The 25,121-nt window shown below is 37.4% G+C and overlaps 1 protein-coding gene across 2 annotated transcripts in view; it reads left to right on the plus strand.

The window, feature by feature from the left end:
- The first annotated feature begins 368 nt into the window (after positions 1-368).
- Positions 369-25,121, plus strand: part of NFATC3 (nuclear factor of activated T cells 3) — a 125,426-nt gene continuing 100,673 nt past the window's right edge. For both annotated transcript variants that reach the window (XM_090260433.1, XM_090260434.1), the window contains exon 1: positions 369-746. In XM_090260433.1, the coding sequence (XP_090116559.1) occupies positions 644-746 (103 nt within the window). In that variant the 5' untranslated portion in view covers positions 369-643. The remainder of the gene's footprint in view (positions 747-25,121) is intronic.

A 25,121-nucleotide genomic window follows, 5' to 3' on the forward strand; every position in this document is an offset into this window, starting at 1 on the left:
TCAGGCCTCTGGCGCCCCTTCCTCGACGTGAGCTACGCCCAAAAAGGGTAGGGGTTTTCTCCGGTTGGCCGGTGATGGGCTCCTCAGTCCAATTAGAACTATCGACCTTACACCCAGGGGCGCGGGCCTGGTTTAGAAGTTGAGAAGGGACTAGAGGCCAAACTACAACTCCCAAGCGGTAGTGGGATCGCCAGCTCTCCTTATTCACGTGACTTCCTTCTCTGGGAGACTGCGTCACGCGGTAGGCCGGTGAGTGGGCGGGGCCATCGGGTTAACTCGCGGCGTCCGTGGCCTATGGGCGGCCTGGTCAGACGGGCGCGCGACAGGGGGCGGGGTCGGGCGCGCGGCTCGGCGCGAGAGCGCGCCGGCGGTGGTGGCTGTTGGGGAGTGGGGAATGTCGGTTACGGAGACTGTAGCCGCTTAGGCACAAGAGACTGGCAGCGGCGGCAGCTCCTGGTGCGGTTCGGCGCGCGGCCTGCTCTAGAGTTCGGAACGGAACGTTCTGCGTCGCGGTCCCCGCCCGGAAAGTTTGTTCCGGAGCTGCTACCCTCTGGCCGGCTCGGCCCGGCATGAAGCGGCGCTGAGGAGCTGTCGCTGCTGTAGTCGCGCCTGAGGAGGAACCGTAGTACCCTGGGCCACGCCGATGACTACTGCAAACTGTGGCGCCCACGACGAGCTCGACTTCAAACTCGTCTTCGGCGAGGACGGGGCGCCGGCACCGCCGCCCCCGGGCTCGCGGCCTGCAGGTGGGTGCCGGGCGGGACCGAGGAGCGTCCACTCCTCTTTTCGCTCGCACGAGCTCGCCCTCTCCCTGGTCCTTTGGTCGTCCAGTGTCTGGTAACAAACACCGTTTGTGCGTGCGTGTGGTGAGTGAAGAGCGGATTTAAATCGCTGAGGCGGCGTGTGGGTCGCTGCGACGTGGAAGTGGCCGCGGGCTTGGCTGGAAGTGACCTAGTGGGAAATCCGACTCCTGGACGCCTTTGGCCAGGGGACTCCCGGGGTTTGGAGGCTGAGGGTCGGGGCCACTGCCCAAGTGGCGTCTGGTTGTCGCTGCTTTGCCAGCGTGGTGCGGAGAAAATGACCCTGTTAAGTGTAAGCGCACTTGGTTTTTCATCTATTCTTAGTCTTTAAAAATTTTTATTTGAAAGATGCGCATTCTTGGGAGTATAGGAGCTCTCAGATTCGTGCAAATGTCTGTTAAGTCTGCTCAGAGAGGAATGCTATCTTGTTAGGCTCCACTTGTGCAAGTTTATGGCCCACTTTTAATTCGAAGTGTAACTTATAACGGGACTTTATGAAAAACTAGGTTTCTTTTCTCGAGCAAAGTGTTTCAGGACATCAGAAGAAAGTGGGGGTGCCCTGTTCATAATTCTAGAATGTTCTGGAAGCCAATTTTTATTTTAAGAAAAAGTACACCTCCGAAGATGTTTTAAAGGAGATCGTGAATTGGGAAGGCTGGGCACCATAATACATGGAGGTCAGACCAATCAGGAAATAGAAACAGGATGGCTGGGGACTTCGAGTTCTCCTGCGACCTGGTTTGAAATACTGTGTTTCAGTAAGTTCACTTTCCCTATTACATATGTAGGCGAACTTCAAAAGGGAGATGGATAAAACTAATCCATAATTATTCTTTCCCGGTATTAGGTGAATTATTTCATGTTCATATTGATGTTTAACAGAGTGTTCTGTAGAGTTGCATTGAAAAGCATATCTGAACCTGAGGCAGCATAAGGATTCTCTGGGCGGTATTAGTCTTATTCATTTTAGTTATTTTCAACATAATAAATAATTTACAATAGTTATTTGTTGGCTGTGTTTATTTCAATTCCACTGACATTATTTGAGCACCTGTTATGTCAAAGGTACTGTTAGGTACTTTGTAGTGTTAGGATAGATGAAAAAAGGACTGAGGCCCCTCAAGGAGCTTGGGAAATGGGGTTAGGCGGCACATAACCCAAATAACTATGCTACTAGGCAGCCTGAATAGAGGTACAAAGGGGAAAGTTGCATTTGTGAAGAGCGTGGCATTGAATCGTACTTAAGATTATGGGGATTTAACAAAATGAAAAGAACTAGTTGTAATGAAAAATTTAAAAAAAAAGAAGATTTTGTTTATCTATTTTTAGAGAGAGGGGAAAGGAGGGAGAAAGAAAGGGAGAGAAACATTCATTGTTTGCCTCTCTCACACCCCTAGCTGGGGACCTGTCCTGCAACCCAGGCATGTGTCCTGACCAGGAATCTAACCAGCAACCATGCTCAATCCCCTGGGCCACACAAGGCAGGGCGAATGAGTATTTTCATTGTGAAGAAGATAAACAGTTGATGTCAGCAAACTTACTGGGCACAAACTTGATTAGAGCACATTATATATCAAATATATGATCAATGAAGATGTTAACCAAACGTATGAGTAATAAAGGAGTATCATCATGTAAAAAGAAATTGTATGTACATCCGAAATATTGAGTAACATTTTAAACCCGTGGAAACAGCTTTTTAAGAAATGATTTTTTTTTTCCAAAAAACCGTTTTGATACTAATACGGGTCTAGAAGGAGTTATGGTTTAAAACTTGATTATAACTGAAACTCCCAAAGTTAAACTTAGGCAATTTTACTTGTGACAAAATTCATTTAAAAATATTCTAGTAGCTGGTTTTTTAAGTTTTTAAAATAAAGGTGAAATACATAGGGCATAAACCATTTTGAAGTGAATGATTTATTGGCATTTTGTGCATTTGCAGTGTTGTGCAATCAATCACTACTTCTATTTAATTCTAAAATATTTTCATCGCCCCCAAAGGAAGCCCTGAACCCATTAAGCAGTTGCTCCTTATTCTCCCTGGCCCCCTCCTAGCCCCTGGAAGCCTAGTCCCTAGTCTAGGATCTGTCTCAGTGGAGTTACGTGTTCTGGATATTTTATATAAATGGAATCATACATATGTGACCTTTTGTGTCTTTTTTCACTTAGCATAGTGTTTTTGTGGTTCAGCCATGTTGTAGGACATATAAGTGCTTCATTCCTTTTATGGCTGAATAATATTCTATTGTATATATTCTCCAATTTGTTTAGCCATTTATCCATTGATGGTGAATAGTGCTAGTGTGAACACCTGGCAGATAATTTTTAAATTCTGTTGAGAAGGATATGTTACATATTCAGAGCTAAGGTTTCAAAATTATTAGTTTACAAAATTCATTTTTATTTTAAAATACTTTTATTTATTGATTTTTGGGGAGAGAGAGAAGGAAACATCGATTTGCTATTCCACTTATTTATGCATTCATTAGTTCATTCTTGTATGTGCCCTGACCAGGGATTGAACTCACAACCTTGGCATATTGGTTTGATGCTGTAACCAACTGAGCTTCTTGACCAGGGCAAGTTTTCATTTTAATAAGCATAATTACGTGTGTAGTTTGAAGAAACTGAGTGGATTGACTGACATGCTTTTAAGATGATAATATGCAGTAATGTGGGCCATGAGAATAAAATTGCTTGGTAGAATTCAGGTCAGTATTGGGTTATATCAGCGTTTTTACTTGTTTTTTTTTTTATTCTCTTCCTCATGAGAATAGAAGTTCCATGAAGACAGAGGTAGTGTCTATACAGTACCTTGTTCATAGTTGTATTACCAGTGCCTAGCATAGTGCCTTAAACCCAGTAGTCACCCAGTATTGGTTGACTTAAATACTCCTTAAGTTTTGAGTCAGTGCTCACTTTTTGTGGTAGAGGAAGTTGAGACTTGTTTCAGTTCTTTGGCTTTTATTGGTCAGATCCATACGACAGCAGATCTTGGTAGTTTTGGGCTGCAGATTTTCCATCTGTAAGGATTTGAGGGTACTTGAATCACATCTAATTTCATGCAGAAGATTTTTGAAAAATATATGGGGAGGCGGGTAGAGGATGAAGACTGAGGATAAATCAAAGGGCTGAATTTAGTAAATGTCCTAAGCAAGCTTGTTAAAGTACAAATTAAATGATTTGATGATTTGATACTTGATAATGCCAGATACGTATGTGACTGACTTTTTAAGAATTTTGCATATGGAGTTGTTTAGAGATTTTTCCACTAAAGAAAATTTAAGACCCTAGGGTCTTTAGCTTTTATTTGTTGTATACTATGAGGACAGTGCTAGCTTTGATTTTTACAGTTAAAAATGAATCAAACCCTGGCTGGTATGACTCAGTGGACTGAGCACTGGCCTGTGAATGGAAATGTCACTGGTTCAATTCCTGGTCAGGGCACATACCTGGGTTGCAGGCCAGGTCTCCAGTTTGGGGCGTGGGAGAGATAACAGACTGATGTATCTCTCACAGATTGCTGTTTCTCTCCCTCTCTTTCTCCCTCCCTTCCCCTTTCTAAAAGTAAATAAATAAAATCTTAAAAAAATAAATAAATCAAACTATTTTGTTTAAACTTTCTTTTACTCAGTACTTAGCTTCAAAATGAAGATACACTTCAATAATAGAGAATTTAAAATTGACAGGTGTTTAATGTAGTTTATTAACATTATTTGTCATTATAAAAGGCAGCTTTTAATGACCTAGTTAAGTGTACTGATTATATATCTCTAATTTAATTTGATATAATCTTTACTTTTCAAATTCAAAGTTTCATTCTCAGGGTTTGTTCATTACTAAATATTGGCTTTCTAGTCCTGAGAAGAGTCACTGGGAGGAGTTTGTGTTACACTCTGTGTAGTATCTTATCTACTGCAATTTTTAAAAGGGGAGAAATATATTTTGTCAGATAATCATTTTACTACCCAACTTTTTCGTATATAAAGTTGAGTTTTTCCTAGATCATTGTCTAGTCTTCAATCTGTAGTTTTTTAATTTTGTTTAGTGCTTGGAGATCTGATTCATGTGTTCTTTATAATTTATCGTCTCTTAGAAATTTTCTCATTTTTCAGTTTTTATTGATAATTAAAATTCAACATTTTATTTTGTGTTAAATGAGATAATGTACAGGGTGTGGCAAAAGGTTTACAGTTGAGTACACAAATCAGTTTATTCTTGTATTATTTATTAATTATATTGTTTTACCTACCAACAACAGTCTATATTTAAAGCTCTTGACACAGTCCTTGGTTCAGTGGTGCTCATTCGAGGTGTTAGTTAACAAAACTTTAAATGGCTCTTTAAAAACACAGAACTGCCCTGGCTGGAGTGACTCAGTGGATTGAGCACAAACCTGCGAACCAAAGGGTTGCCTATTCAATTCCCAGTCAGGGCACAAGCCTGGATTGCAGGCCAGGTCTTCATTTGGGGGCGTGTGAGAGGCAACCACACATTCATGTTTCTCTCTCTCTTTCTCCCTCCCTTCCCCTTTTTCTAAAAATAAATAAATAAAATCTTAAAAAAAACACACATGAAACCGGTGAGGTTATTTTTAACCTCCTCCTATTTCCTAGACCCTTTTCCTTACACTAAACTAAAACATATTGGAGATCCAGTCATTTAAATCTTTCTTAGATGAGTTGGAATATGTCTTAGACATTTTTATTTTATCCTTTTAATTCTATTACTTTTAATTTTACATCCTTTCTCCTACCTTAGTAAATATAATTACTGAAGGTCATTCGCTTTTAATTATGTTTTTCTACTTTGTTGAATGAAGTTGTTACTGATTCAGTATGGTGTAAAGATGGTTGATTTGCTAACCATACCAAGTATAATTGGATATTTAAATCAGTATAAAAAAAGGAACTTGCTTTTATGGTTTCCTGTAGAAATTTCATGGTGTGTTTGTACAGCGAAATAGGTACTCTGCAGGAGGATTTGTTTACTGCTGAGCCTTACTTTTACACCGTGGGCCAGCTTTTTCTTTAGACTTGAATGCAGTGAGAATATGTATTAGGTGAGTGAATCAATGATAAACATTTCACTACTTACCTTAGAAGAATTATTTAATTCTGTGTTTCTTAGACACTATTTTTGATAGGGGCAAGGAATGCTCCTTTTGGTATTAGCAGAATTTGATGCTGGAGATTAGTGAATAAATGTATTTTAGTGAGTATAGTGAAAATCAAGGAAAAAAATTCTATGTCTTACTGTTTCGGTAAAACTTCATTATTGTAAGAGCATTGTTATGCCTGTGTTTTCTTAGATTTCCCCATTTGCCAATACAGAAGAACTATTTTGACATATATTCTAAACTATTTGCAGAGGTAATACTGTAGTAGTTTTATTAGATAATATAAAAATTAAAATTTGGGTATTATATACATGGCCAAAAAATTGTGGTGGTGGGGGTCTAGTAAGGCCTGTATGTTAATAAGCATTTAAGGGTATTTAAGATAATAATTTTGGGTAAATTGTAGAATCAACTTATTGTTATGACTTGCCTTTCTGTGACAAGTAAACTTTGCCTAAAATTATATGTATTTTTATTGAAGGGATATCTCAGGCTCTGCTTTTGAGTTTTCCTCTGTTTATTTTTCAATGAAGTGTGATCATAAAGACGTTTTTGGTAAGAAAATGTGCGAGTTTGTTTTTCTTGAGAGAAAGTGATAAATACAATACCGATACATAAAATGGAAATCTTTTAAGAGCATATAGCCAGTTGTGTTAATTATCTTGAAGTTGAATATATCCTTTCTTCTTTAGTACTGAATAGTAGTTGATGATTCGATTTGGTGCTGTTTTATTTTAAATAAGAGGTGGGGTTGAGGAAGCCATAATACAGTGAAGTCAATAGCATTACTCTTAAGAGATAGGAAACCTGAGTAGGTTGAGCCTCATTTGATAGTAAACAGTAGTTTGCTCACTGCAGTAACATAAATAAGGGAGGTGTTGTCTAAAGTTGTTCTGGTGGGTCAGGGGAGTAGACACAGCAGACTTGGCAGTAAGCCTGGCTTCTAAAACAAAATCCAAGTCATCAAATTTGCCCAGGCATGCCATATGAGGTTCAAGTAACAGTGGAATTTAAGAGGAGTGAGTTTGTTCAGGGAGGCTTAGGAGAGTCACAAGCAGGAGCAAGCTTTTTTGACAGCCGTAATTTTGACTCAAACATAGCATGTGTCTGCATATATTCCACATATCTGGTAATATTTATATAATTACGTTGCATGACTCTCACCTGTTTGCCTGACTTTGGTAAACTTTAGAAGAGTGGAACAGTTGGACTTATAAGATTTGGAGTATGGTGTATGAATTATCTTTGAATTGATAGCTGAAATTTAATCATTGGGATAGTTCTAGTTAACATACTGGTATTCGTGTGTCTTAAGGGAACTACATGTCTTTGAAAGTCTGAAAACCTCAGGTATACTAGGGAAGTAACTTGAAGTCTTCATTTTCTGACCAAATGTATGGTTTTGATATGTCTTACGTTACAAAAGCAGGTGAGAATTTTAATGTTTTTAAATATGTTTTCAGTGTCTTAAAATACGTTTTTATATTTCTTAATTTTGTGTTACATTTTTATCAGTTTTGCTGTATTTTAATTAGAGAATAGGTAGGATTGTGTGAGCTTTGAAATTATAACTTTTTTTCAGAAACGTTGGTTTGTATCATATATAAAAATATTTCTAAAACCTTCTTTTTTCCCATCAAGGTAATCATTGGCCAGAAAACTTTAATGGACAGTTTGTGAGTTGTAGTTAAATGTAAATATTCTTCAGTATTGCTTTAAAATAGAAAAAGTTGTTAAATAAAAATGACATTCAGGGGAAAAAAATGACATTCAAAAATTGCTGAAGCTAGATGATGGGTATATGGGAGCTTACTATAATCTCTGTATTTTTGTGTATGTTTTTAAATTACCATAATAAAAAGTTTTAAAAATTCAAAAACTCCTTAAGTTCTGTAAGGTGCAGATTAGGATAGGAAAAATGTTTACTTTAAAAAATATCGTTGTAAAGTTAATAGGATCTACTGTTGTATGTATTCAATAATTTTTTAAAATGGTTTAATAAATAAACAGAAATAAAAATTAGTTGTGGTTGTCTGATTTACAAAACCCATTTCTCTTTTTGATTGGGTAGTATTAGCAGTGGGATGGTGTAGTGAGTTAGTGGTGTACATAAATAGGAAGTAAATGATTTTTGATGTACTTTTGAGTAGGTATTTTAAAATATTTTCTATGTAGTTCATATATGGGGTCAGAAAAATGTACTGATTTAGTAATTTAAGGGCTTGAAATTATTTTAAAAATGTTTTTAATGTAATGTTTTTGACATTGTATCCATTAGTCTAATATTTATTGAGTATTTATCAGTGTACTTGAACTTTTAAATTTATGATGAAATGAAACTAGAGAACTTGTTCTTTATTTTAAGACTAGATTTTAATCTTACTGTATGATTGGGTGAGATTAACCCACAAAAATAAAAGATATAAATTATTTTGACTTGTGAACATTTTAGAGCAAACAGGGTCTGAAATTTATTATCTTCTGTTTTGTCACTTGTGAGATCTTATTGAATACTAAAGGAATACAAGTTTTAACCTTGTTCTTTATATAAGAAAAGTCTTTGGGGAAGATACAGAAATTTTTATCTTAAATGTTACTTTTCATTTTTTTATTGCAACATAAGAAATTAATGAAACTTGATATTTCCTTTGTTACCAACTTTCACTTCCTTTTAGTAAAGGTTCTTCAATTAAAAATGACATTCAGCCCTGGCTGGTGTGGCTCAGTACATTGAGCACCAGCCTGTGAACCAAAAGGTCCCTGGTTCGATTCCCAGTCAGGGTTACAGGCCAGGTCCCTTGTTGGGGGTGTGTGAGAGGGAGCCAACTGATGTTTCTCTCTCACATCAATGTTTCTCTCCCTCTCTTTCTCCCTCCCTTCCCCTTTCTCTGAAAATAAATAAATAAAATCTTAAAAAAAAAAGACATTCAGAAATTGTTGAAGCTAGATGATACGTATATGGGAACTCATTATACTGTATACTCTGTGTTTGAAAACTTTCAGAATACAAAGTTTCTAAACCTTTTTGAGCCAGATGTAGAGTAGGAAGTACATTTAACATTTCAGCCTAGCATAACCATACATGTTTATACACAGAAAACTGAGACGTTCCAGATAAAAGAGCATTTACCTTTACACTATGGCATTACTCTGACATTTTATTTTGCATTAAATTAAAAAATTGTTCGTGACTCTCTTAGGTTTGAAAAATAAAGCTCTAGGAGATGGTTTCATAGTTCTGTTTATATTAAAACTGTTGGATGTTCATTGGGATGTTCTTGTTATTCAAGCTGTATTTCCCATGTCTGTTGTTCTTTAAAACATTATTTATTTATTTATTTATTCATTCATTCATTCATTCATTTATTTATTTATTTATTGTTTTTCTATTACAGTTGTCCCACTTTTCCCCCCATTGCTCCCCCCCACCTAGCCCACCCTAAAACATTTTTAAAAATTGAATTAGCGTATTGTCAATTTTTGATGGGTTAGTTGGTTGCTAAATTTAGCTGCTTCCTGTAAATGAGTTGTATTTCCCCCTTTCTATCTGCTCTATGGCCAAAGTCAAGTCTTGGTCATCTTCAGTTTGAATTTATGTAATTTTCTCTCCATATTTTATTCCCTCACATTCAGTTTTGAAAGTCACGGCTTAAGGTAATCTTCAATTTCTGCTCCTTTGCATCTGTAACCTGCATTGTGTTCCACCTATTTTATATCCCTCACTCTGTATAATAATATCAAGTTCATCATTTATTATTATTTTTTAAAAGAATTTATTTATTTTTAGGAGGAGAGGAAGGGAGGGAGCAAGGGAGGGAGAGAAACATCAATGTGTGGTTGGTTGCCCCTTGCATTCCCCCAACCACCCCCAGTCTGGGATGCGGCCAGCAACCCAGGCATGTGCCCTGACTGGGAATTGAACCAGTGACCCTTTGGTTCACAGGCCGGTGCTCAATCCACTGAGCCACACCAGCCAGGGCTCATTTATTTAATTAATCTTTTCAGTCCCAGTGTAAAACCTTTTCCTCCACACATTTGTCTGAACTGCCTCTGTTGTCACATGTTGTTTTATAGTCTTTCTCTTTGGTGAGGCATTTTAGAAACGTTATTTTGAGGTAGTGCGGAGCTCTAGATCTGGGTACTAGATTCATGACTATTGTTGGTTGTGTGACATTGCTATAAAGCACAGAATAGTTTCAGGCTAAGTCAGTTCTTTCATTTTATAAGAGAAAATTGAGGTTCAAGTTGACTTGCCCAAGGTCATTTTACCCAGTTAGTTGCCTAGTAGAAACCCAGGACCTCCTAGTCTTTTGTTCTTCTCTAGTAAGTTGCTTAATTTCTGCTTAAAAATCTTAGTTTCTTTTTTTTTACACAACCTATAATTTTGATCATTTTGTAACTTTCTTTTTCGTTATGATCTGTTAGGTAAGTACTTAATTCAATTTTTATGAATACCTATTATGTGCAGGGTATTTTTATATATTGGTATATTATCTCCAAGTCTCATGATAACATGAAGAGGTAGGTATTTTCGTTTTATACATGAGGAAACATAAATATAAATAGAATTGACCATCTAGAAAGTAGAAGAGTTGGTATTTGAACCCTGGTTTTCTGACTTCCGCTCTTTCTAGTATGTCTTTTGCCTCACCACCGTTCCCCAAAAGAGTTTAGTACAGAAATATTCCAATTTTTCCTTTGGTGAAATCAATACGCATGGCGAATACGTGAAATCGAACATATTTGAGCCAGAATTTACAAGTTACACATGGGTTACTGTGACTAGATTTTCTGCTTTTGGCCTAAAATGACTGCTTGAGGTATGCCTCTTACTCCTTGCCCTACTCAAGAGATTTAAAAATGGTAGCAGTGATACAGCCAGGCCAATAGAGTGCACTGCACAGCTAATTGTGCTAGGCCCAAATTTGGCTCTTTTAGGCCTCTTCTTTGCTTCCTTGTGGATCTGGAGGTTAGACAGTCCTATAGTTTGAGGTTTTACTTGCTGAGAATTTGACCCTTTTGACAACTCCCTCCCATCTTGAGCTGATTATGGTTTGATTTGTGACCTTCACAGGCTGTTACATACTTCAGATTGAAAATTTAAAGCATTTTTAGCTTTGTTATTAAAAATGCCCTAAACCTAAATAAGGGTAAAGTTCAGAATTTTAAAAATGCTGGATTACTAGTTAGGGCAGTTTTTTGTTTTTTGTTTTTTAAACATTTTGCTTTCACGTGTTCTAAAATATGTATGAGTACTATATAGATTATCATTAAAATAGAACCCAAGTAAAACTGCTCTGCCTTCTTAAGCCAGTGACACACATTGTTTTCCTTGATATTTTGATCAATTTGCCATCTGCCATTTATTTTTATCTCCCAAGATCAGTACTGCCTGTCAGGCCTCTCTCTGTCTAATACCTTTTTTTTTTAAACACACAAACACCCAGTTGTTTCTGAGCTTTTCCAGAACTCTCCATATCAGAGCAAAGGGGAGAAGGCTCCTTTGTCATAATACCTAGTACATGTTGACTGGTCACAATTTTGAAACTTTTATTGACTTTTATCATCTGGTCAATATCTGAAAGGAATAGTAATACTTTACATTTTCTAGTTTAAACATTTCCAAATAGTTATATTTGGTTGGGGAAGGGAAAGAGACACAAACACTGGCCTCACATGGCTCTTTTCTTTAAAAGTGAGAAGGACTTTTCCAGAAGCGTACAGCAAACTTAACCTCTCATTTCACTGACCAAAATTGGGTTACTTTCCTTTTCCTAAATTAGTCACTGGTAAAGACTGATGGAATTATTCTTAGTTAGCCAGGCCCATCCCTTGGCCTGAGGATGTGGTTGGCTTCCCCTGAAGCACATGGCTGCATGGGAGAGGAATGGATATATGGAAGAAAATCTGTTGGGAGAAAGGAGGAAATAGATGCTGGGGGTGGGGGTGAGGGAAGAATCAACCAAAAGAATCCTCTGCACTAACTATTCATAGTATGTTAGCAATTGAGGAACTTTAAAATATAAACATAACTCCTATGCAGTTACTTTTTCTGGCAATTGCTTTTACTATGCAATTACTTTTTCTGGCATTGGCTTTTTCTCTTGTGTTGTCAAAAGTTCTTGGGAATGGGCATGGGAGCTTATATAAGTGCAGGGAATGCAATATGGCTAGTTGATTTTTGTGTAGTTCAAGTGGAATTAGATGGCCAAGCAGATATGCTGAAGCATAATGACAAGCCCAGGCCCCATAGTTCAGTTGGTTAGAGCATCATCCTGATACATCAAGGTTGCAGGTTCAATTTCCAGTCAGGGCACATACAAGAAGCAACCAATTAATGCATAAATAAGTGAAACAACAAGTCGATGTTTCTCCCTCTCTCCCCCCTTCCTTTCTATAATCAATTTTTAAAAAAATTAGAGAAGCATAAAGACAGAGTCATTTAGTTAAGCCAATCCTGATTTTTCAAAATAGAGATTATAAAGTATTTTTAAGTGTTTTTTTTAAGTGTTATTTTACTCTTTGTCTTTAAGGCTAGTCTGAAAGGAACCAGTGTTTGTTAAAAGATAAAATACAAGGATATGCACTGGAAAGAGAAAGTAGAAACTGACAAGAACATTGTATAAGATCTCAAAAGGGAAGTGACCCCAAGACCATTAGCTGAGTGAATAAACTAAACCATTGAATCTTTTAATAAAATTTATTGTGTCAACTTTATTGGAGTGGACATGTGAATAATACAGGTACAGAGAAGGCCCTCAGAGCATAAATGACAAAGATTGAGAGGTTAGAGAAGTTACAGTTGAGCTGAATCCAATATAATGAGTTTCCTAGGTAGATAGGAGAGGAAGTACATTTCAGGTCCATTGATGACCACACCCAAAGACACAAGTCAGAGAGCATAGTCCGTAGTCCTTTGCTTTGGAAAGGTTGAATGTCAGGCTACAGTATCCAGTGGCTGGAGATGGAGAGCCTGTTATGCTGTAGTGAGGAGTTCGGATTTTAGATTGAAGATAGCAGGGAGCCATTGATGGATTCCAAGCTGGACAGGAATGTCAGATTTGTCTTAGCTCACTCTTCTACATTGTGGATAGTGGATTGAGTAAGGCAGGGATAGAGATGGGGACAAATATTGTATTTGAGAGATGACAAGGGCAGAGTAGTAGAAATGGCAAGGTGGGAATAAAGTTGAGACAGATTTAGGGGAAAGAAATCAATAGGACCTGGTATCAATTGAAGTAAGGAGAGGAAGGAGGCTAGGATTATTTCTGTTTTTCTAGTTTGGGTCACTTGTTGGTAGGTGGAGAAGCAGGTTTGGAGGAGGGAAAAAGGGTAAGATGATTCAGTTTAATAAAGTGTGTTAGGCACTGTGAAAAGTCTGGGAGGCTTATGTATCGTTTTACCGGAATGAAAAAGTGTGGAACAGAGACTAGACAAAGGAAAAGGGGAGTTTTGGATTCTAGGGACTGTAGATTGTGGCAAGTTGCCTAGGAAATGTATGATAAATAAGGGTTGTTTAGTAATATTAGTTATGCAGATAAGACTAGTTCTCCTTTTCCTGGTACTATAGAGGGAATACCTTTATACCTTCGCAGCTGAAGGATCCAAGGGAAAGACGGAGTCAATACAGCTTGGCTTCAGGTGCGCCGCAGGAGTTGCCGGTGTTGACTACAACGTCAAACCGCCTTAGGGACTCCGGCTCCGGATTTTCTGTCGGGGTTTACTCCCTTAGCCTTTCCCCTGAAGAGGTATGCCGCAAGGCAGCGGAGGTTTTTTGGAGTCAGAGTTTTCCTTCTCTGATGTGCCCTGACTGGAAGATCGAACCAGCGACACTTAGCTCGCAGACCGACGCTCAATCCACTGAGCCAAACCAGCCAGGGTGTGACACATGTATATCTATGAAATTTTCACCACATTCAAGATAGTGAAAATATTCATCATCTCCAAAAGTTTCCTTGTAATCATTCCCTCCCACTCACCTTTCCCTTTTACCCAGACAACCACTGAAGTCACTATAGAAAACATAAATGGAGTCATGAAGTATATATACTCTTTTATCTGGCTTCTTTCAGCATTGTTATTTTAAGATTTATCCATGTTACTGAGCATATAAATAGATTATTCATTTTTATTGGAGAGTAGTTTCCATTGTATGCATATGCTACAATTTGTTTATCCACTTACCTCTTATGGACTTGTAGATTGTTTCCAGGTTTCAGCTATTACGAAAAGAGCTACTATGAGCATTCATGCATAAGTCTGTGTGTAGACACATTTCCTTTACCCTTGGATCATATGATAGGTGTAAGTTTAACTTTTTGAGAAACTGCCAAATTTTTCTAAAGTGGATGTATCATTTCACGTTTCTGCTAGCCATTGAAATAAACATTTTCACATCCTCACCATTGGGTATGGTTAATTCTTTTAGTTTTGGGCATTCTAATAGGTGTGCAGTAGTATCTTACTATGGTTTCATTTTATATTTCCCTAATGACTAATACTGTTAAGCATCTTTTTACATGCTTTTTTACTATCTGTATGCCTTTTTTTGGTGAAGTGTCTGTTCAGGTCTTGCCTATTTGGAACTTTTATTTTGAAATAATGATAGATACACCGAAAGTCACAAAAATATATGTAAAGAGGGGTTCTGGGTATCTTCCTCTCAGTTTTCCCCAATATCATCTTGCATAAGGATAAGTATAATATGAAGACAAGAAAAATGACCTTGGTACAATCTACCAAACTTACTCAGATGTCATCAATTTTACATGTACGCATTTGTGTGTGTTTGTAGTTCTGTGCCATTTTATCATATGTGTTGATTTCATGTAACCATCACCACAGTCAAGATACAGAACTGTTCCATTACCACAAAGTTCCATCTCACTAACCTGTTTATGGTCACACCCACTTCCCTCCCTCTTCCCCTCCCTGGTCTCTAATTCTGGCAACCACTAATCTGTTCTCCATCTCCATAATTTTATTTCAAGAAAGTGTTATGTAAATTGAGTCATATAGTATTTAACCTTTTAAGGTTGGCTTTTATCACTCAGTATAATTCCCTAGAGACTCTTGCATATATTAAGTTCCTTTTAATTACTGAGTAGTATTCCATGATATGGATGTTTTATAATTTGTTTAACCTTTTACTCATTGAAGGGCATTTGGTTATTGCCAGTTATTGCTATTATAAATAAAGTTACTGTGAACATTTGTATTCAGGTTTTTGTGTGAATATAAGTTTTATTTCTCTGGTTATAAATTACCCAAAATACTTGCCCCCAAACCTCCAGTTTGGTTTTATAAGAAACTGCCAAACTTTTTACATTCCCACCAGCAGTGCATAGGTTGCCGTGTTTCTCTACATCTTAGGCAGCATTTAGTGGTAATCACTATTTCTTATTTTAGCTATTCTGAAGGGTGTTTAATGGTAGCTGATTATATTTTTTTAATTAAAAAATTTTTAATTTATTGATTTTAGGGGAGGAGGGAGGAAGGGAAGGTGAGAGAGACAGAGAGACATTGACATCGATTTTTGTTCCACTTATTTCATTGGTTGATTTTAGTACAATGTGTGCCCTGACCAGGGATCAAACCTGCAACCTTGGTGTACTGGGACAGTGCTCTATAATCAGCTGAGTTATAGATCTAGGCTCATTATGGTTTTAATTTATATTTCCCTAACAACTAATACTATCAGCATCTTTTTAAATCATCTGTATATCACTTTTAGTGGTATCCATTGAATTCTTTGCCTTTTTTAAAATTGGATTTTCTTATTCTTGAGTTTTGAGAGTTCTTTACTTTTTTTTTTTTAGTCACAAGTCCTTTATCAGATATATGCTTTGCAAAGAGTTTTTTTCCCAATCCATGGCTTGTGTTTTCATTAACAGTGTCTTTTGCAGAAGTTTTTAGTTTCAATGAAGTTTTATTAATCAATTTGTTCTTTTATGGATTGTGCTTTTGATGTTATAGCTAAGAAATCTACCTGAACTAAGTTGACAAAGATTTTCTTCTAGCCCTGGCCAGGTGGCTCAGTTGGTTGGCACATTGGTACCATACCCCAAAAGGTTGAGGGTTCCATCCCTGGTTGGAGTGCGTAAGGGAGGCAACTGATCTCTCTCTCTTCATCCCCCCCTTCTCCCTTCCTTTCCCTTCCCTTCCCTTCCCTTCCTTCTCCCTTCCTTCCCCCCCCCCTTTTCCCACCTTCCCTCTCCCTTCCCTTCCTTTCCCTCCCCTCCCCTCCGCCCTTTCTTTCTAATCAATTAACATATCCTCTGGTGAGGATTTTTTAAAAAACGATTTTCTTCTAAGCTTTCTTTTGGAGGTTTTATAGTTTTTGGTTTTACATTTGGTTTCTGATTTGTTTTGAGGTTTTTTTTGTGTGTGTGTATGGTGTAAGGTATGGACCCATGTTCATTGTTTTTACATATGACTATCCAGTTCTTCCATCCCCTTTTATTGAAAAGGCTATCCTTTCTCCACTGCATTGTCTTTGCACCTTTGTCAAAAAAAAGTTGACTGTACATGGGTAACCTTACTTTGGACTCTTTCTATTTTGAGCTCTGTGTCCTTTACTGATACTACAGTATCATGATTACTGTACCTTTTTAGCAACTCTTGAAATCAGATAGTATCACTTTTTCAACTATGTTCTTTATCAAATTGTTTTGGCTATTCTAAATTCTTTGACTTTCTGCATAAATTTTAGAATCAGCTTGCCAATTTCTGCAAAAATAACTATTAGAATTTTTATTAAGATTGTATTGAATCTGTAGACTAGTTTTGGAAGAACTGATACCAGTATTGAGGCTTTCAATCAATCCATGAATAAAATGTCTCTGTTTACTTTATTATTATATATTTATTAATGCTTTATTATATATCACTTATTTAATTTCTCAACAGTAGTTTGTAGTTTTCAATGTACAGGTCTTACTATTGTAAGTGTTGCTATGAACACTTATGTACAAAGTTCTGTGTGGATATGTTTTCATTTGATTACATGCTAATTCCATGTTTAAATCTTTGAGGAGGTGGCAAACCTTTTCACACTAGCACCTCCATTTTACATTTCGATTAGCCCCATATGAAAGTTCCAATTTTCCACATTCTTGCTAATACTTGTTATTTTTCATTTTTGGTCTCTCACTGTGATTTTGATTTGCTTTTCCCTAATGACTAATGATGTTGAGAGTGTTTTTTCTGTATTTACTGGCTATTTGTGTATTTGTGTATTTTCTTTGGAGAAATGTGTATTGAAGTTCTAAAAATAGCCCATCTTATAATTAGGTTGCTTTCTCTTGTTAAGTTGTAAGAGTTTTTAAAAATATATATATTCTGCATACTTTTTTGAGCTTATGTGCTTGCAATGTAGTACATTCTTGTCTCATTGTGTGCATTCCATCTTGGAATCCCCCAAACTTTTGGTTATTTTTAAAAATTTATATATGTTAAAGTTCATTCTTTTTTTTTTTTTAGTGCATTTTATTGATTACTCTGCTGTCCTAACTTTCCCTTTGCTTCCCTTCTCCTAGTATCCCCCTTCCTTTCCCAGCTATCCCACCCCCCTTAGTTCATGTCCATGGGTCATGCATATAAGTTCTTTGGCTTCACCCTTTCCTATACTATTCTTAACTTCCCCGTCTATTTTGTACCTACCAGTTATGCCTCTTAATCCCTGTAGCATATCCCCATTTCTCCCCCTTCCCCTTCCCAACTGATAACCCTCCAAATGATCCCCATACCTATGATTCTTTTCCTGTTCTGGTGGTTTTCTTGGTTTGTTTTTGTTTTTATTTTTTTAGGTTCTGTTGTTAATGGTTCTGAGTTTGTTGTCATTTTAATGTTCATAGTTTTGATTTTCTTTTTCTTAAATAAGTCCCTTTAACATTTCATATAATAAGGTCTTGGTGATGATGAACTCCTTTAGCTGTACCTTGTCTGGGAAGCACTTTATCTGTCCTTCCATTCTAAGTGATAGCTGTTCTGCATAGAGTAATCTTGGTTGTATGTCCTTGCTTTTCATCATTTTGAATAGTTCTTGCCCGTCCCTTCTTGCTGGCAAAGTTTCTTTTGAAAAATTAGCTGATAGTCTTATAGGGACCCTTTTGTAGGTACCTCCTTTCTTTCCTCTTGCTGCTTTTAAGATTCTCTCTTTATTTTTAACCTTTGGCATTTTCATTACGATGTGTCTTGGTTGGTCCTCTTTGGGTCTTGCTTGTTTGGGACTCTCTGTGCTTCCTGGACTTGTATGTCTATTTCCTTTGCCAAATTAGGGAAGTTTTCCTTCATCATCTTTTTACATAAGTTTTCAATTTCTTGCTCATCCTCTTCTTCTAGTACCCTTATGATTCGGATGTTGGCGCATTTAAAGTTGTCCCAGAGATTCCTAAGCCTCTCCTCATTTTTTGTCAATTCTTGTTTCTTCATTCTGCACTGGTTGACTGTTTATTTCTTCCTTATGCTCCAAATCATTGATTTGAACCCCGGTTTTCTTCCCTTAACCATTGGTTTCGTGTGAATTTTCCTTTGTTTCACTTAGCTTAGCCTTCACTTCTTCCCTTATTTGTTTGCCGTACTCAAGCACATCTGTCCAGTCTCTGAACATCTTTATCACCAGTGTTTTGAACTCTCTGTCTCTTAGGTTGGCTGTCTCCTCGTCACTTAGTTCTATCACTGGAACCTTGATCTGTCCCCTCTTTTGGGCCATACTTCTCTGTCTCCTCAACGTGAGTGGCTCCTGTGTTTGCCTCTGTGTCTTAGGTAGAGCTGTCGCACCTGTTATGTTGCAAGGGGTGGAGACTTAGGTATTTGTCAGTGCAGGGTGACCCATTTCACCACGTTGTAGTGCTGTATGTGGGGGTGGGGTCCGAGAGGGAACAATGCAGCTTGCTCAGCACTTGCCCCTTTTCCAAACACTTCTCCCACTTCCCATATGGATCTGACACCTGTCTAGTTGTTGCCCTGGTTGTGGTTCCCAGAGTGGGTGGGTTTGCGGATGTTTTAGGACCGTGAGGACCCTCTAAACAATCTGTGCTGAGAAACTGGCAGTTTTTTCTGATACTCCAATCCCTACTGGTTTTCAGTCAGAAGCAATGAGGCTTTATTTCCCCTGGCTGTGCGTGGTCTGGTCTGGTGTTGGTGGTGCTCCCCTGGTGTTCCTCCCTCCTTTTTTAAATGTGTGGTTGCACTCTCCGCTGGCAGGCACAGCCACTGTTGCTGTTGCCAACACCATACCGCGTCCTCTCCACCCGGCTCCGCCCCCCCTACCTGTCTGGATGAGTATTTCCTCTTCATATTTTTGTTTGTTGGACTTCTATGCAGCTCAGTTTTTTGAAACTTCTGGTTGTCTCCAGTTTTGAGGTAGTTGTATTCCTTCTTAATTGTGGAGGGAGATGCAGCGTCTTTACCTATGCCTCCATTTTGTCTGGAAGTCTGTTCTGTGTGAAATACAGTTATGTGGATTTTGACAGATGCATAGAGTTATGTATTCCTTACCCCAGTAGCATACAGAACAGTTCCATAATCTTAGAAATCTCCCATGGGCTCCTTTTGTAGTTATCTACTCCCTCTTCCCTTTTTGTCTAATTTCTTTCATTTTGCAAAATGCACTTTAAGATAACATTCATCCATGTCATTGTATATATCACTTTCTAGTTTTTTTTTATCATTATAAAGTATTCCACTGTATGGATATACTGAAGGTAGTGTATCCATTCACTTGTTGAAAGACATCTTGGCTCCTAATATTTGGCAATTATAAGGTTGGTGCAGAAATAATGTCCGATTCGAGGTCTATTTTAAAAATGAAAAAGCCCATGATTATGAAAATATTTATTCATAACATAACCTCCTTTGCTTCCTAGAACCTCATTTCATCTGTCAACTAGCTTATAAATGCCACGCTTGTAAAATTCTTTAGGTTTTGAAGCAAAATATTAACCCAACTCATTGTCAACCTCTTCTTTTAATGTCAACCTAAGACCATCAAACTGGTTCTGTAGTCCCCGAAACAAGTGATAATCAGAAGGAGCAAGGTCAGGAGAATATGGAGGATAAAGCAATATTTCCCAACCAAGCTCTTTCAAGAAATTTTTTGTGAGTTGAGCTGTGTGAGGACGAGCATTATCGTGATGGAAGATGACACCCTTTCTATTGACTAAGGAGGGTCGCTTTTGGTTCAAGGCTGCTTTCAAACGATGAAGTTGTTCACAGTAAAGATTAGCAGTAATTGTTTGATTGTTGTCTAACAGTTCATAATGGACAATTCCTTCCATATCCCACCATACACTCAACATGATCTTCTGTGGATGAAGTCCTCCTCTTAGTTGTTGAACTCTTCTACCTCCTCGACTGATCCATGAGCGGCAGCATTTAACATTGTGGTAAAGGATCCACTTCTCAGCACCTGTAACAAGCCTACCTAAAAATGGTGCCTGAAGGTGTCGTGAAAGCAATGATTCACAACAAGCAACACGCTGTTGCAGATTCTCTGGAGACAGTTCATGTGTGACCCATTTTCCAACTACTGAAACCTTTCCAGTCCTTTTCAGTTGGCATAGCACGGTTGTATGGGCTATGTTAAATTGTTCTGCATGTTCTGTAGAGTTAATGGTGGGGTTTTCTGTGATAACAGCTTCCAACACTTTGAAATCAAGTTTTTTTTGGAGGACCCTCTTTTGGCTCGTTTTTTGAACTGAAATCCCCACTTTGGAAACGGGAAAACCACCTCCTGCCACTTCTTTCAGTCACTGCATCGTCCCCGTAAGTGCTCTGAATAGACTTTGCTGCTGTACTTGCATTGGCACCTGTATGAAACTCACAGAGTAAAACATTTCTAATGTGGTCTTTAGATGGGATGAACATGGGTGCTAATACTGCAGACGATTATGAACAATACTTTGATAATCTGAAAAAATAAGGTATACATTAGTCACTGTGACATCAAAAGATTAAAAGAGGCACACATTTAATAAATATTATCTAAAACTTTCTTTTAAAAAAGTTGGACATTACTTTTGCACCAACCTGATATTAATAAATCTGCAGAGTCACAGGGTTTTGTGTGAATATAAGTTTGCAGATCACTTAATCTCAAAGAATCATGTTTTGGTTTCATTGATTTTACTCTGTTTTCTTTTTCATTTATTTTCTGCTTACATTTTTATTTTTGCCTTTCAAGTAGAGTAGTATGAAGGAAGGGTTAGCCCTGGCTGGTGTTCTCGGTGGATTAAACACTGGCCTGTGAACCAAAAGGTCTCTGGTTAGATTCACTATCAGGGCACATGCCTGGTTGCCAGCAGTTCCCAGTTCCCAGTTGGGGGCATGTGGGAGGCAGTTGATGGATGTTTCTCTCATGCATTGCATCAGTGTTTCTCTCTCATCCTTTTTCCCTTACTCTCTCTCTCTCTGAAAATAAATAAAAATAAAGCAAAGAAGGAAGGGTTAACGTGTACTTCTTCAGGGAGATGGATACAGGTGTGACAACCATATGAAGGGCTGCTTCCGTGGATAGATGAGATCTGAGCCAGATAACTTTGAAAGTGAGAAAAAGAAAGAAAGAAAGAGAAAGTGGAGACAGTGACAATGTACTACTATTTCTAAAAATTTATTTTTTATGTTTTAATCTTTCCCAGAGGACATTTGTTCATTGCCTTTTTTTCTTTTTTTCCATTGCCTTTTTTTTTTAGAGAGAAAGAGGAAGGGAGAGAGAGAAACATAGATGTGAGAGAAAAACATCAATTGGTTTCCTCCCGTAAGTGCCCTGACTAGGGATCAAAACTGCAACATAGGTATGTGCCCTGACCAGGAATCGAACCCACAGTCTTTTTGTTGTACAGGATGACGCTCCAACCAGCTGAGCCGTACTGGCCAGGGCTTAAAAATTTAGTTTTTAGATCAAGGTCTCTCAACTTTGGCACTATTGACATTTCACATTGATAATTCTTTGTTTTGAGGGTGTGAGTTATGTATTGCAGGATGGATAGCAGCATCCTGGGCACCTCCTTGCTATATGCCCGTAGTAACCCTGTGGATGTGACAACCAAAAACGCCTCCAGACATTGTCGAATCATCCATGGGAGGCAAAATTGTTCCCATGGAGAACCAGTGTTTTAGAGGACGGAGGAGAGAGAAAACCCTAAAAAAGAGCTCAGGTCTCAGGGAAGCTTTTTAAAGGAACTGGCAAATTGAAGGAAGTAGCCACTGGAGAGAAGGGAAATGTTGAAGCTGTGGAAGAAAAGATACCTGATGGAACTAGGGAATGGAGTATAGATGGAGAGATTAGCTTTATATGAGCGACAGGTCACTTTTTTTTTTTTTTCCAGAAAAAGGAAGAAATGAAAAGCATAAATTAGATTTTTGTAGAAATACATATATTTTTGAGGGTGGTATATGAGATAGTGGCTCTCTGTTCTCTTTGTCAAGTAGGATCAAGATCCCTTGCCAAATGGGGTGTCACTACAATAACTGCCAGAGAAGCAGCATCCTCAAGGGAACCAGCTTTAAATTAGAGTTGGGGGTGGAGACAATCTGTTAAGAGATCGAGAGAAGATAAGTTGGGTGCGTGGTGTCATCCTTGTTAGTAGCCTGAAGCCCAGGGGAGAAGTGGAGTAGTAAGGGATTAAGAGAAGAAACTATCTAAAAAATAGCGCTGGATTTGGGAGAAATGGAATTTCTTTGTAGAAAATATGAATCTTATATGTATACTAATTGAAAGTGTAAAGATTAGTATTCATATCACTTAGTAAAGGACTTACTAATGTGATTTGTTAGAGGACTACTTTAAAAATTCTTATATTATGCTTTTATTAGTATCTTATAATATGCTGTTAGTTCTTAAAGTAATGGAACCCTATTGTTGACTTAAAAATTATAGTCAATAACAATATGCATGTTACTGAGACCCAGATTTGTTTCTGTTCTCTTAATGTTCTATATATAATAGACCTAACATTATTTCATGTCTGTTCTGGATACAGTGCTAGCTGTTGACACAGATTATCTAGAATTCTTACAACAGTTTTATAGATATTATTCTCGATATTATCCTCAATTTACAGATAAGGTAACTGAAACTCAGACAGATTAACTTGAGGAACCTGAGTTGTGGATTTGGCTCCAAAGTAAATATTCTTCATTGTTTTTGTTCTTTGATTCCCTGCCCCCTGCTTATTGTGTTATTCCATACTATCTCCTAAATATATGAAACACAATGCTAATTTTTGTTTTGTGTGGTCCTATTCTGTGTTTGTTCACAATTTTTAGACCACTTTGTTGTTTTCTCTCTTCTTTTAAGGGATTTTTTTCCTCCAGCTCTTCTCACGGTCATTCTGAATTTTGTCTTGCATGGTAGCTGCCATTATGTATAATTACTACAAATAGTATGATATTTGGAAACATGAGTATATATTTGATATCTTTATATTGTTTATTCATAAGTCACTTGAAAACCACAGGTTCTAAATGCTGATATCTGTTGTTCACTGTTTTCAGAGTAACTATTTACCCACTTAATTGCTGTTATGATTTCTTGCCTGCTAATGAGAATGTCACATGGAATAGACTCAAAGGCTTACTTTATTGTAGATAGACTTAATTTTATCCTAATTGCTTTCTTCTTATAGGCCACTATAATGGCGATCTTAGGAGGAAATTACATTGTCTGGCATATATTAGTACATATTCTGTGTTCTCTTGTGAATTGACCGTATTTATTTTTTCCTACATCTGGATGTTAAAGCTCTGATTGCAGCGCTATTTCTATGCTATTTACTTTATCCCTACAGTCAAGTGTAGTGCTAAATACTGTAAATGATTGCCAAGAGATTCTCCCATTTTTTCTTTTTTGTGTGTGAGAATTCAACTGTTTATTATTATTATTTTTCAGCAGTGATAGAACCTAAAGATAGTGGAATCCTTTGCTTTTCAAAACTCTTCTCAGGAAGTATTTTCTTTCTGCTTTGGTGGGATATAGTAGAATTGAGTATCTGTGTGAAATTCCACATTTATTTTAGTACAATGTGCTTTCTCAGTATTTTTTTTTTTTTTTAAGATTTTATTTATTTAGTTTTAGAGAGAGGGGATGGGAGGGAGAAAGAGGGAAAGAAACACCAATGTGTGAGGTACATTGATCAGTTGTCTCTGGCACACCCCCTACTGGGGAACTGGCCCACAACCTAGGCATGTGCCTTGACTGGGAATTGAACTGGCCACCTTTTGGTTCGCAGGCCAGTGCTCAATCCACTGAGCCACACCAGCGAGGGCTCTCAATATGTTCTTGAATAAAGTGGATTTCCTTTGCTTAATGAACTTATAAATTAGTTCACTTTCTTTTTTACTTCTCGTTGCATTGTATTTTCTGACTCTAGCTGTGTTAATATAATCTCATATTCAACGTTAATTTTACTTTTTAAAAATTATTCATCATTTTTTGTTCTAATTCCCTTTCTAATGTGCTAATTTTCCTTTTCAAGTTTCTGAATTGTTTTGAATTTAGCCAATAGTTTAACTCTCATTTTTCTTGCAAAGTTTATTTTTTTAGTTACTACAAGTATCATAAAAGTTATACATGTCTTTCTTTGTTTAAAGAGTCAAATTGTTAAGTAAAGCTTATTCTGGAAAAAGTTCCTTGACTGCCTCTATCTCACTTTCCTTTTTCCCCTGCCTCGGGGCTGTTGCTTTCATTTCTTTTAGCAGTTTCTTTTGGTGTTTGCCTTCAGATTTCTAGATAAAACGCTCATTCGACTATTTCTAGATTTTTCAGTTTTAGCCATTTTCTGTTGACTTTCCATTGTAGAAAGTGAAGGTTAGTACACTGTCACTCCCAATTAAACATGGGCACGTTTCTCATTCTCCAATATGGTTATATCGTAATTGTGGTTAGATTAATATTGTGCTATTCACAGCTAAGTTATATAGTATAGTATTTTATTTTTCCTCCCTTGTACAGTTTATTATTTTTCCTAGAGTTAATAATTATTGTTGTTATTATTCTGTGTACTTATGCTTATTCATTCCTAAATTGCCTGAACCTCATCTCAAAACTTTCAAACATATCAGTTACTTTGGTAATTTTATTTTCTTGGAGACTTCTCTATCAGAGCCTTCTAAATATCTTTCATCTGGGCTAGGCTGTTGTACATCTGCTATTCTGAGATCTCCCCTTTCTATCATTTTGAAGAGCCCCTTTGCCTTTC

Source organism: Furipterus horrens, unplaced genomic scaffold (genome assembly GCF_987537825.1).
Source record: "Furipterus horrens unplaced genomic scaffold, mFurHor1.1.pri manual_scaffold_13, whole genome shotgun sequence".
NCBI lineage: Eukaryota > Metazoa > Chordata > Mammalia > Chiroptera > Furipteridae > Furipterus > Furipterus horrens.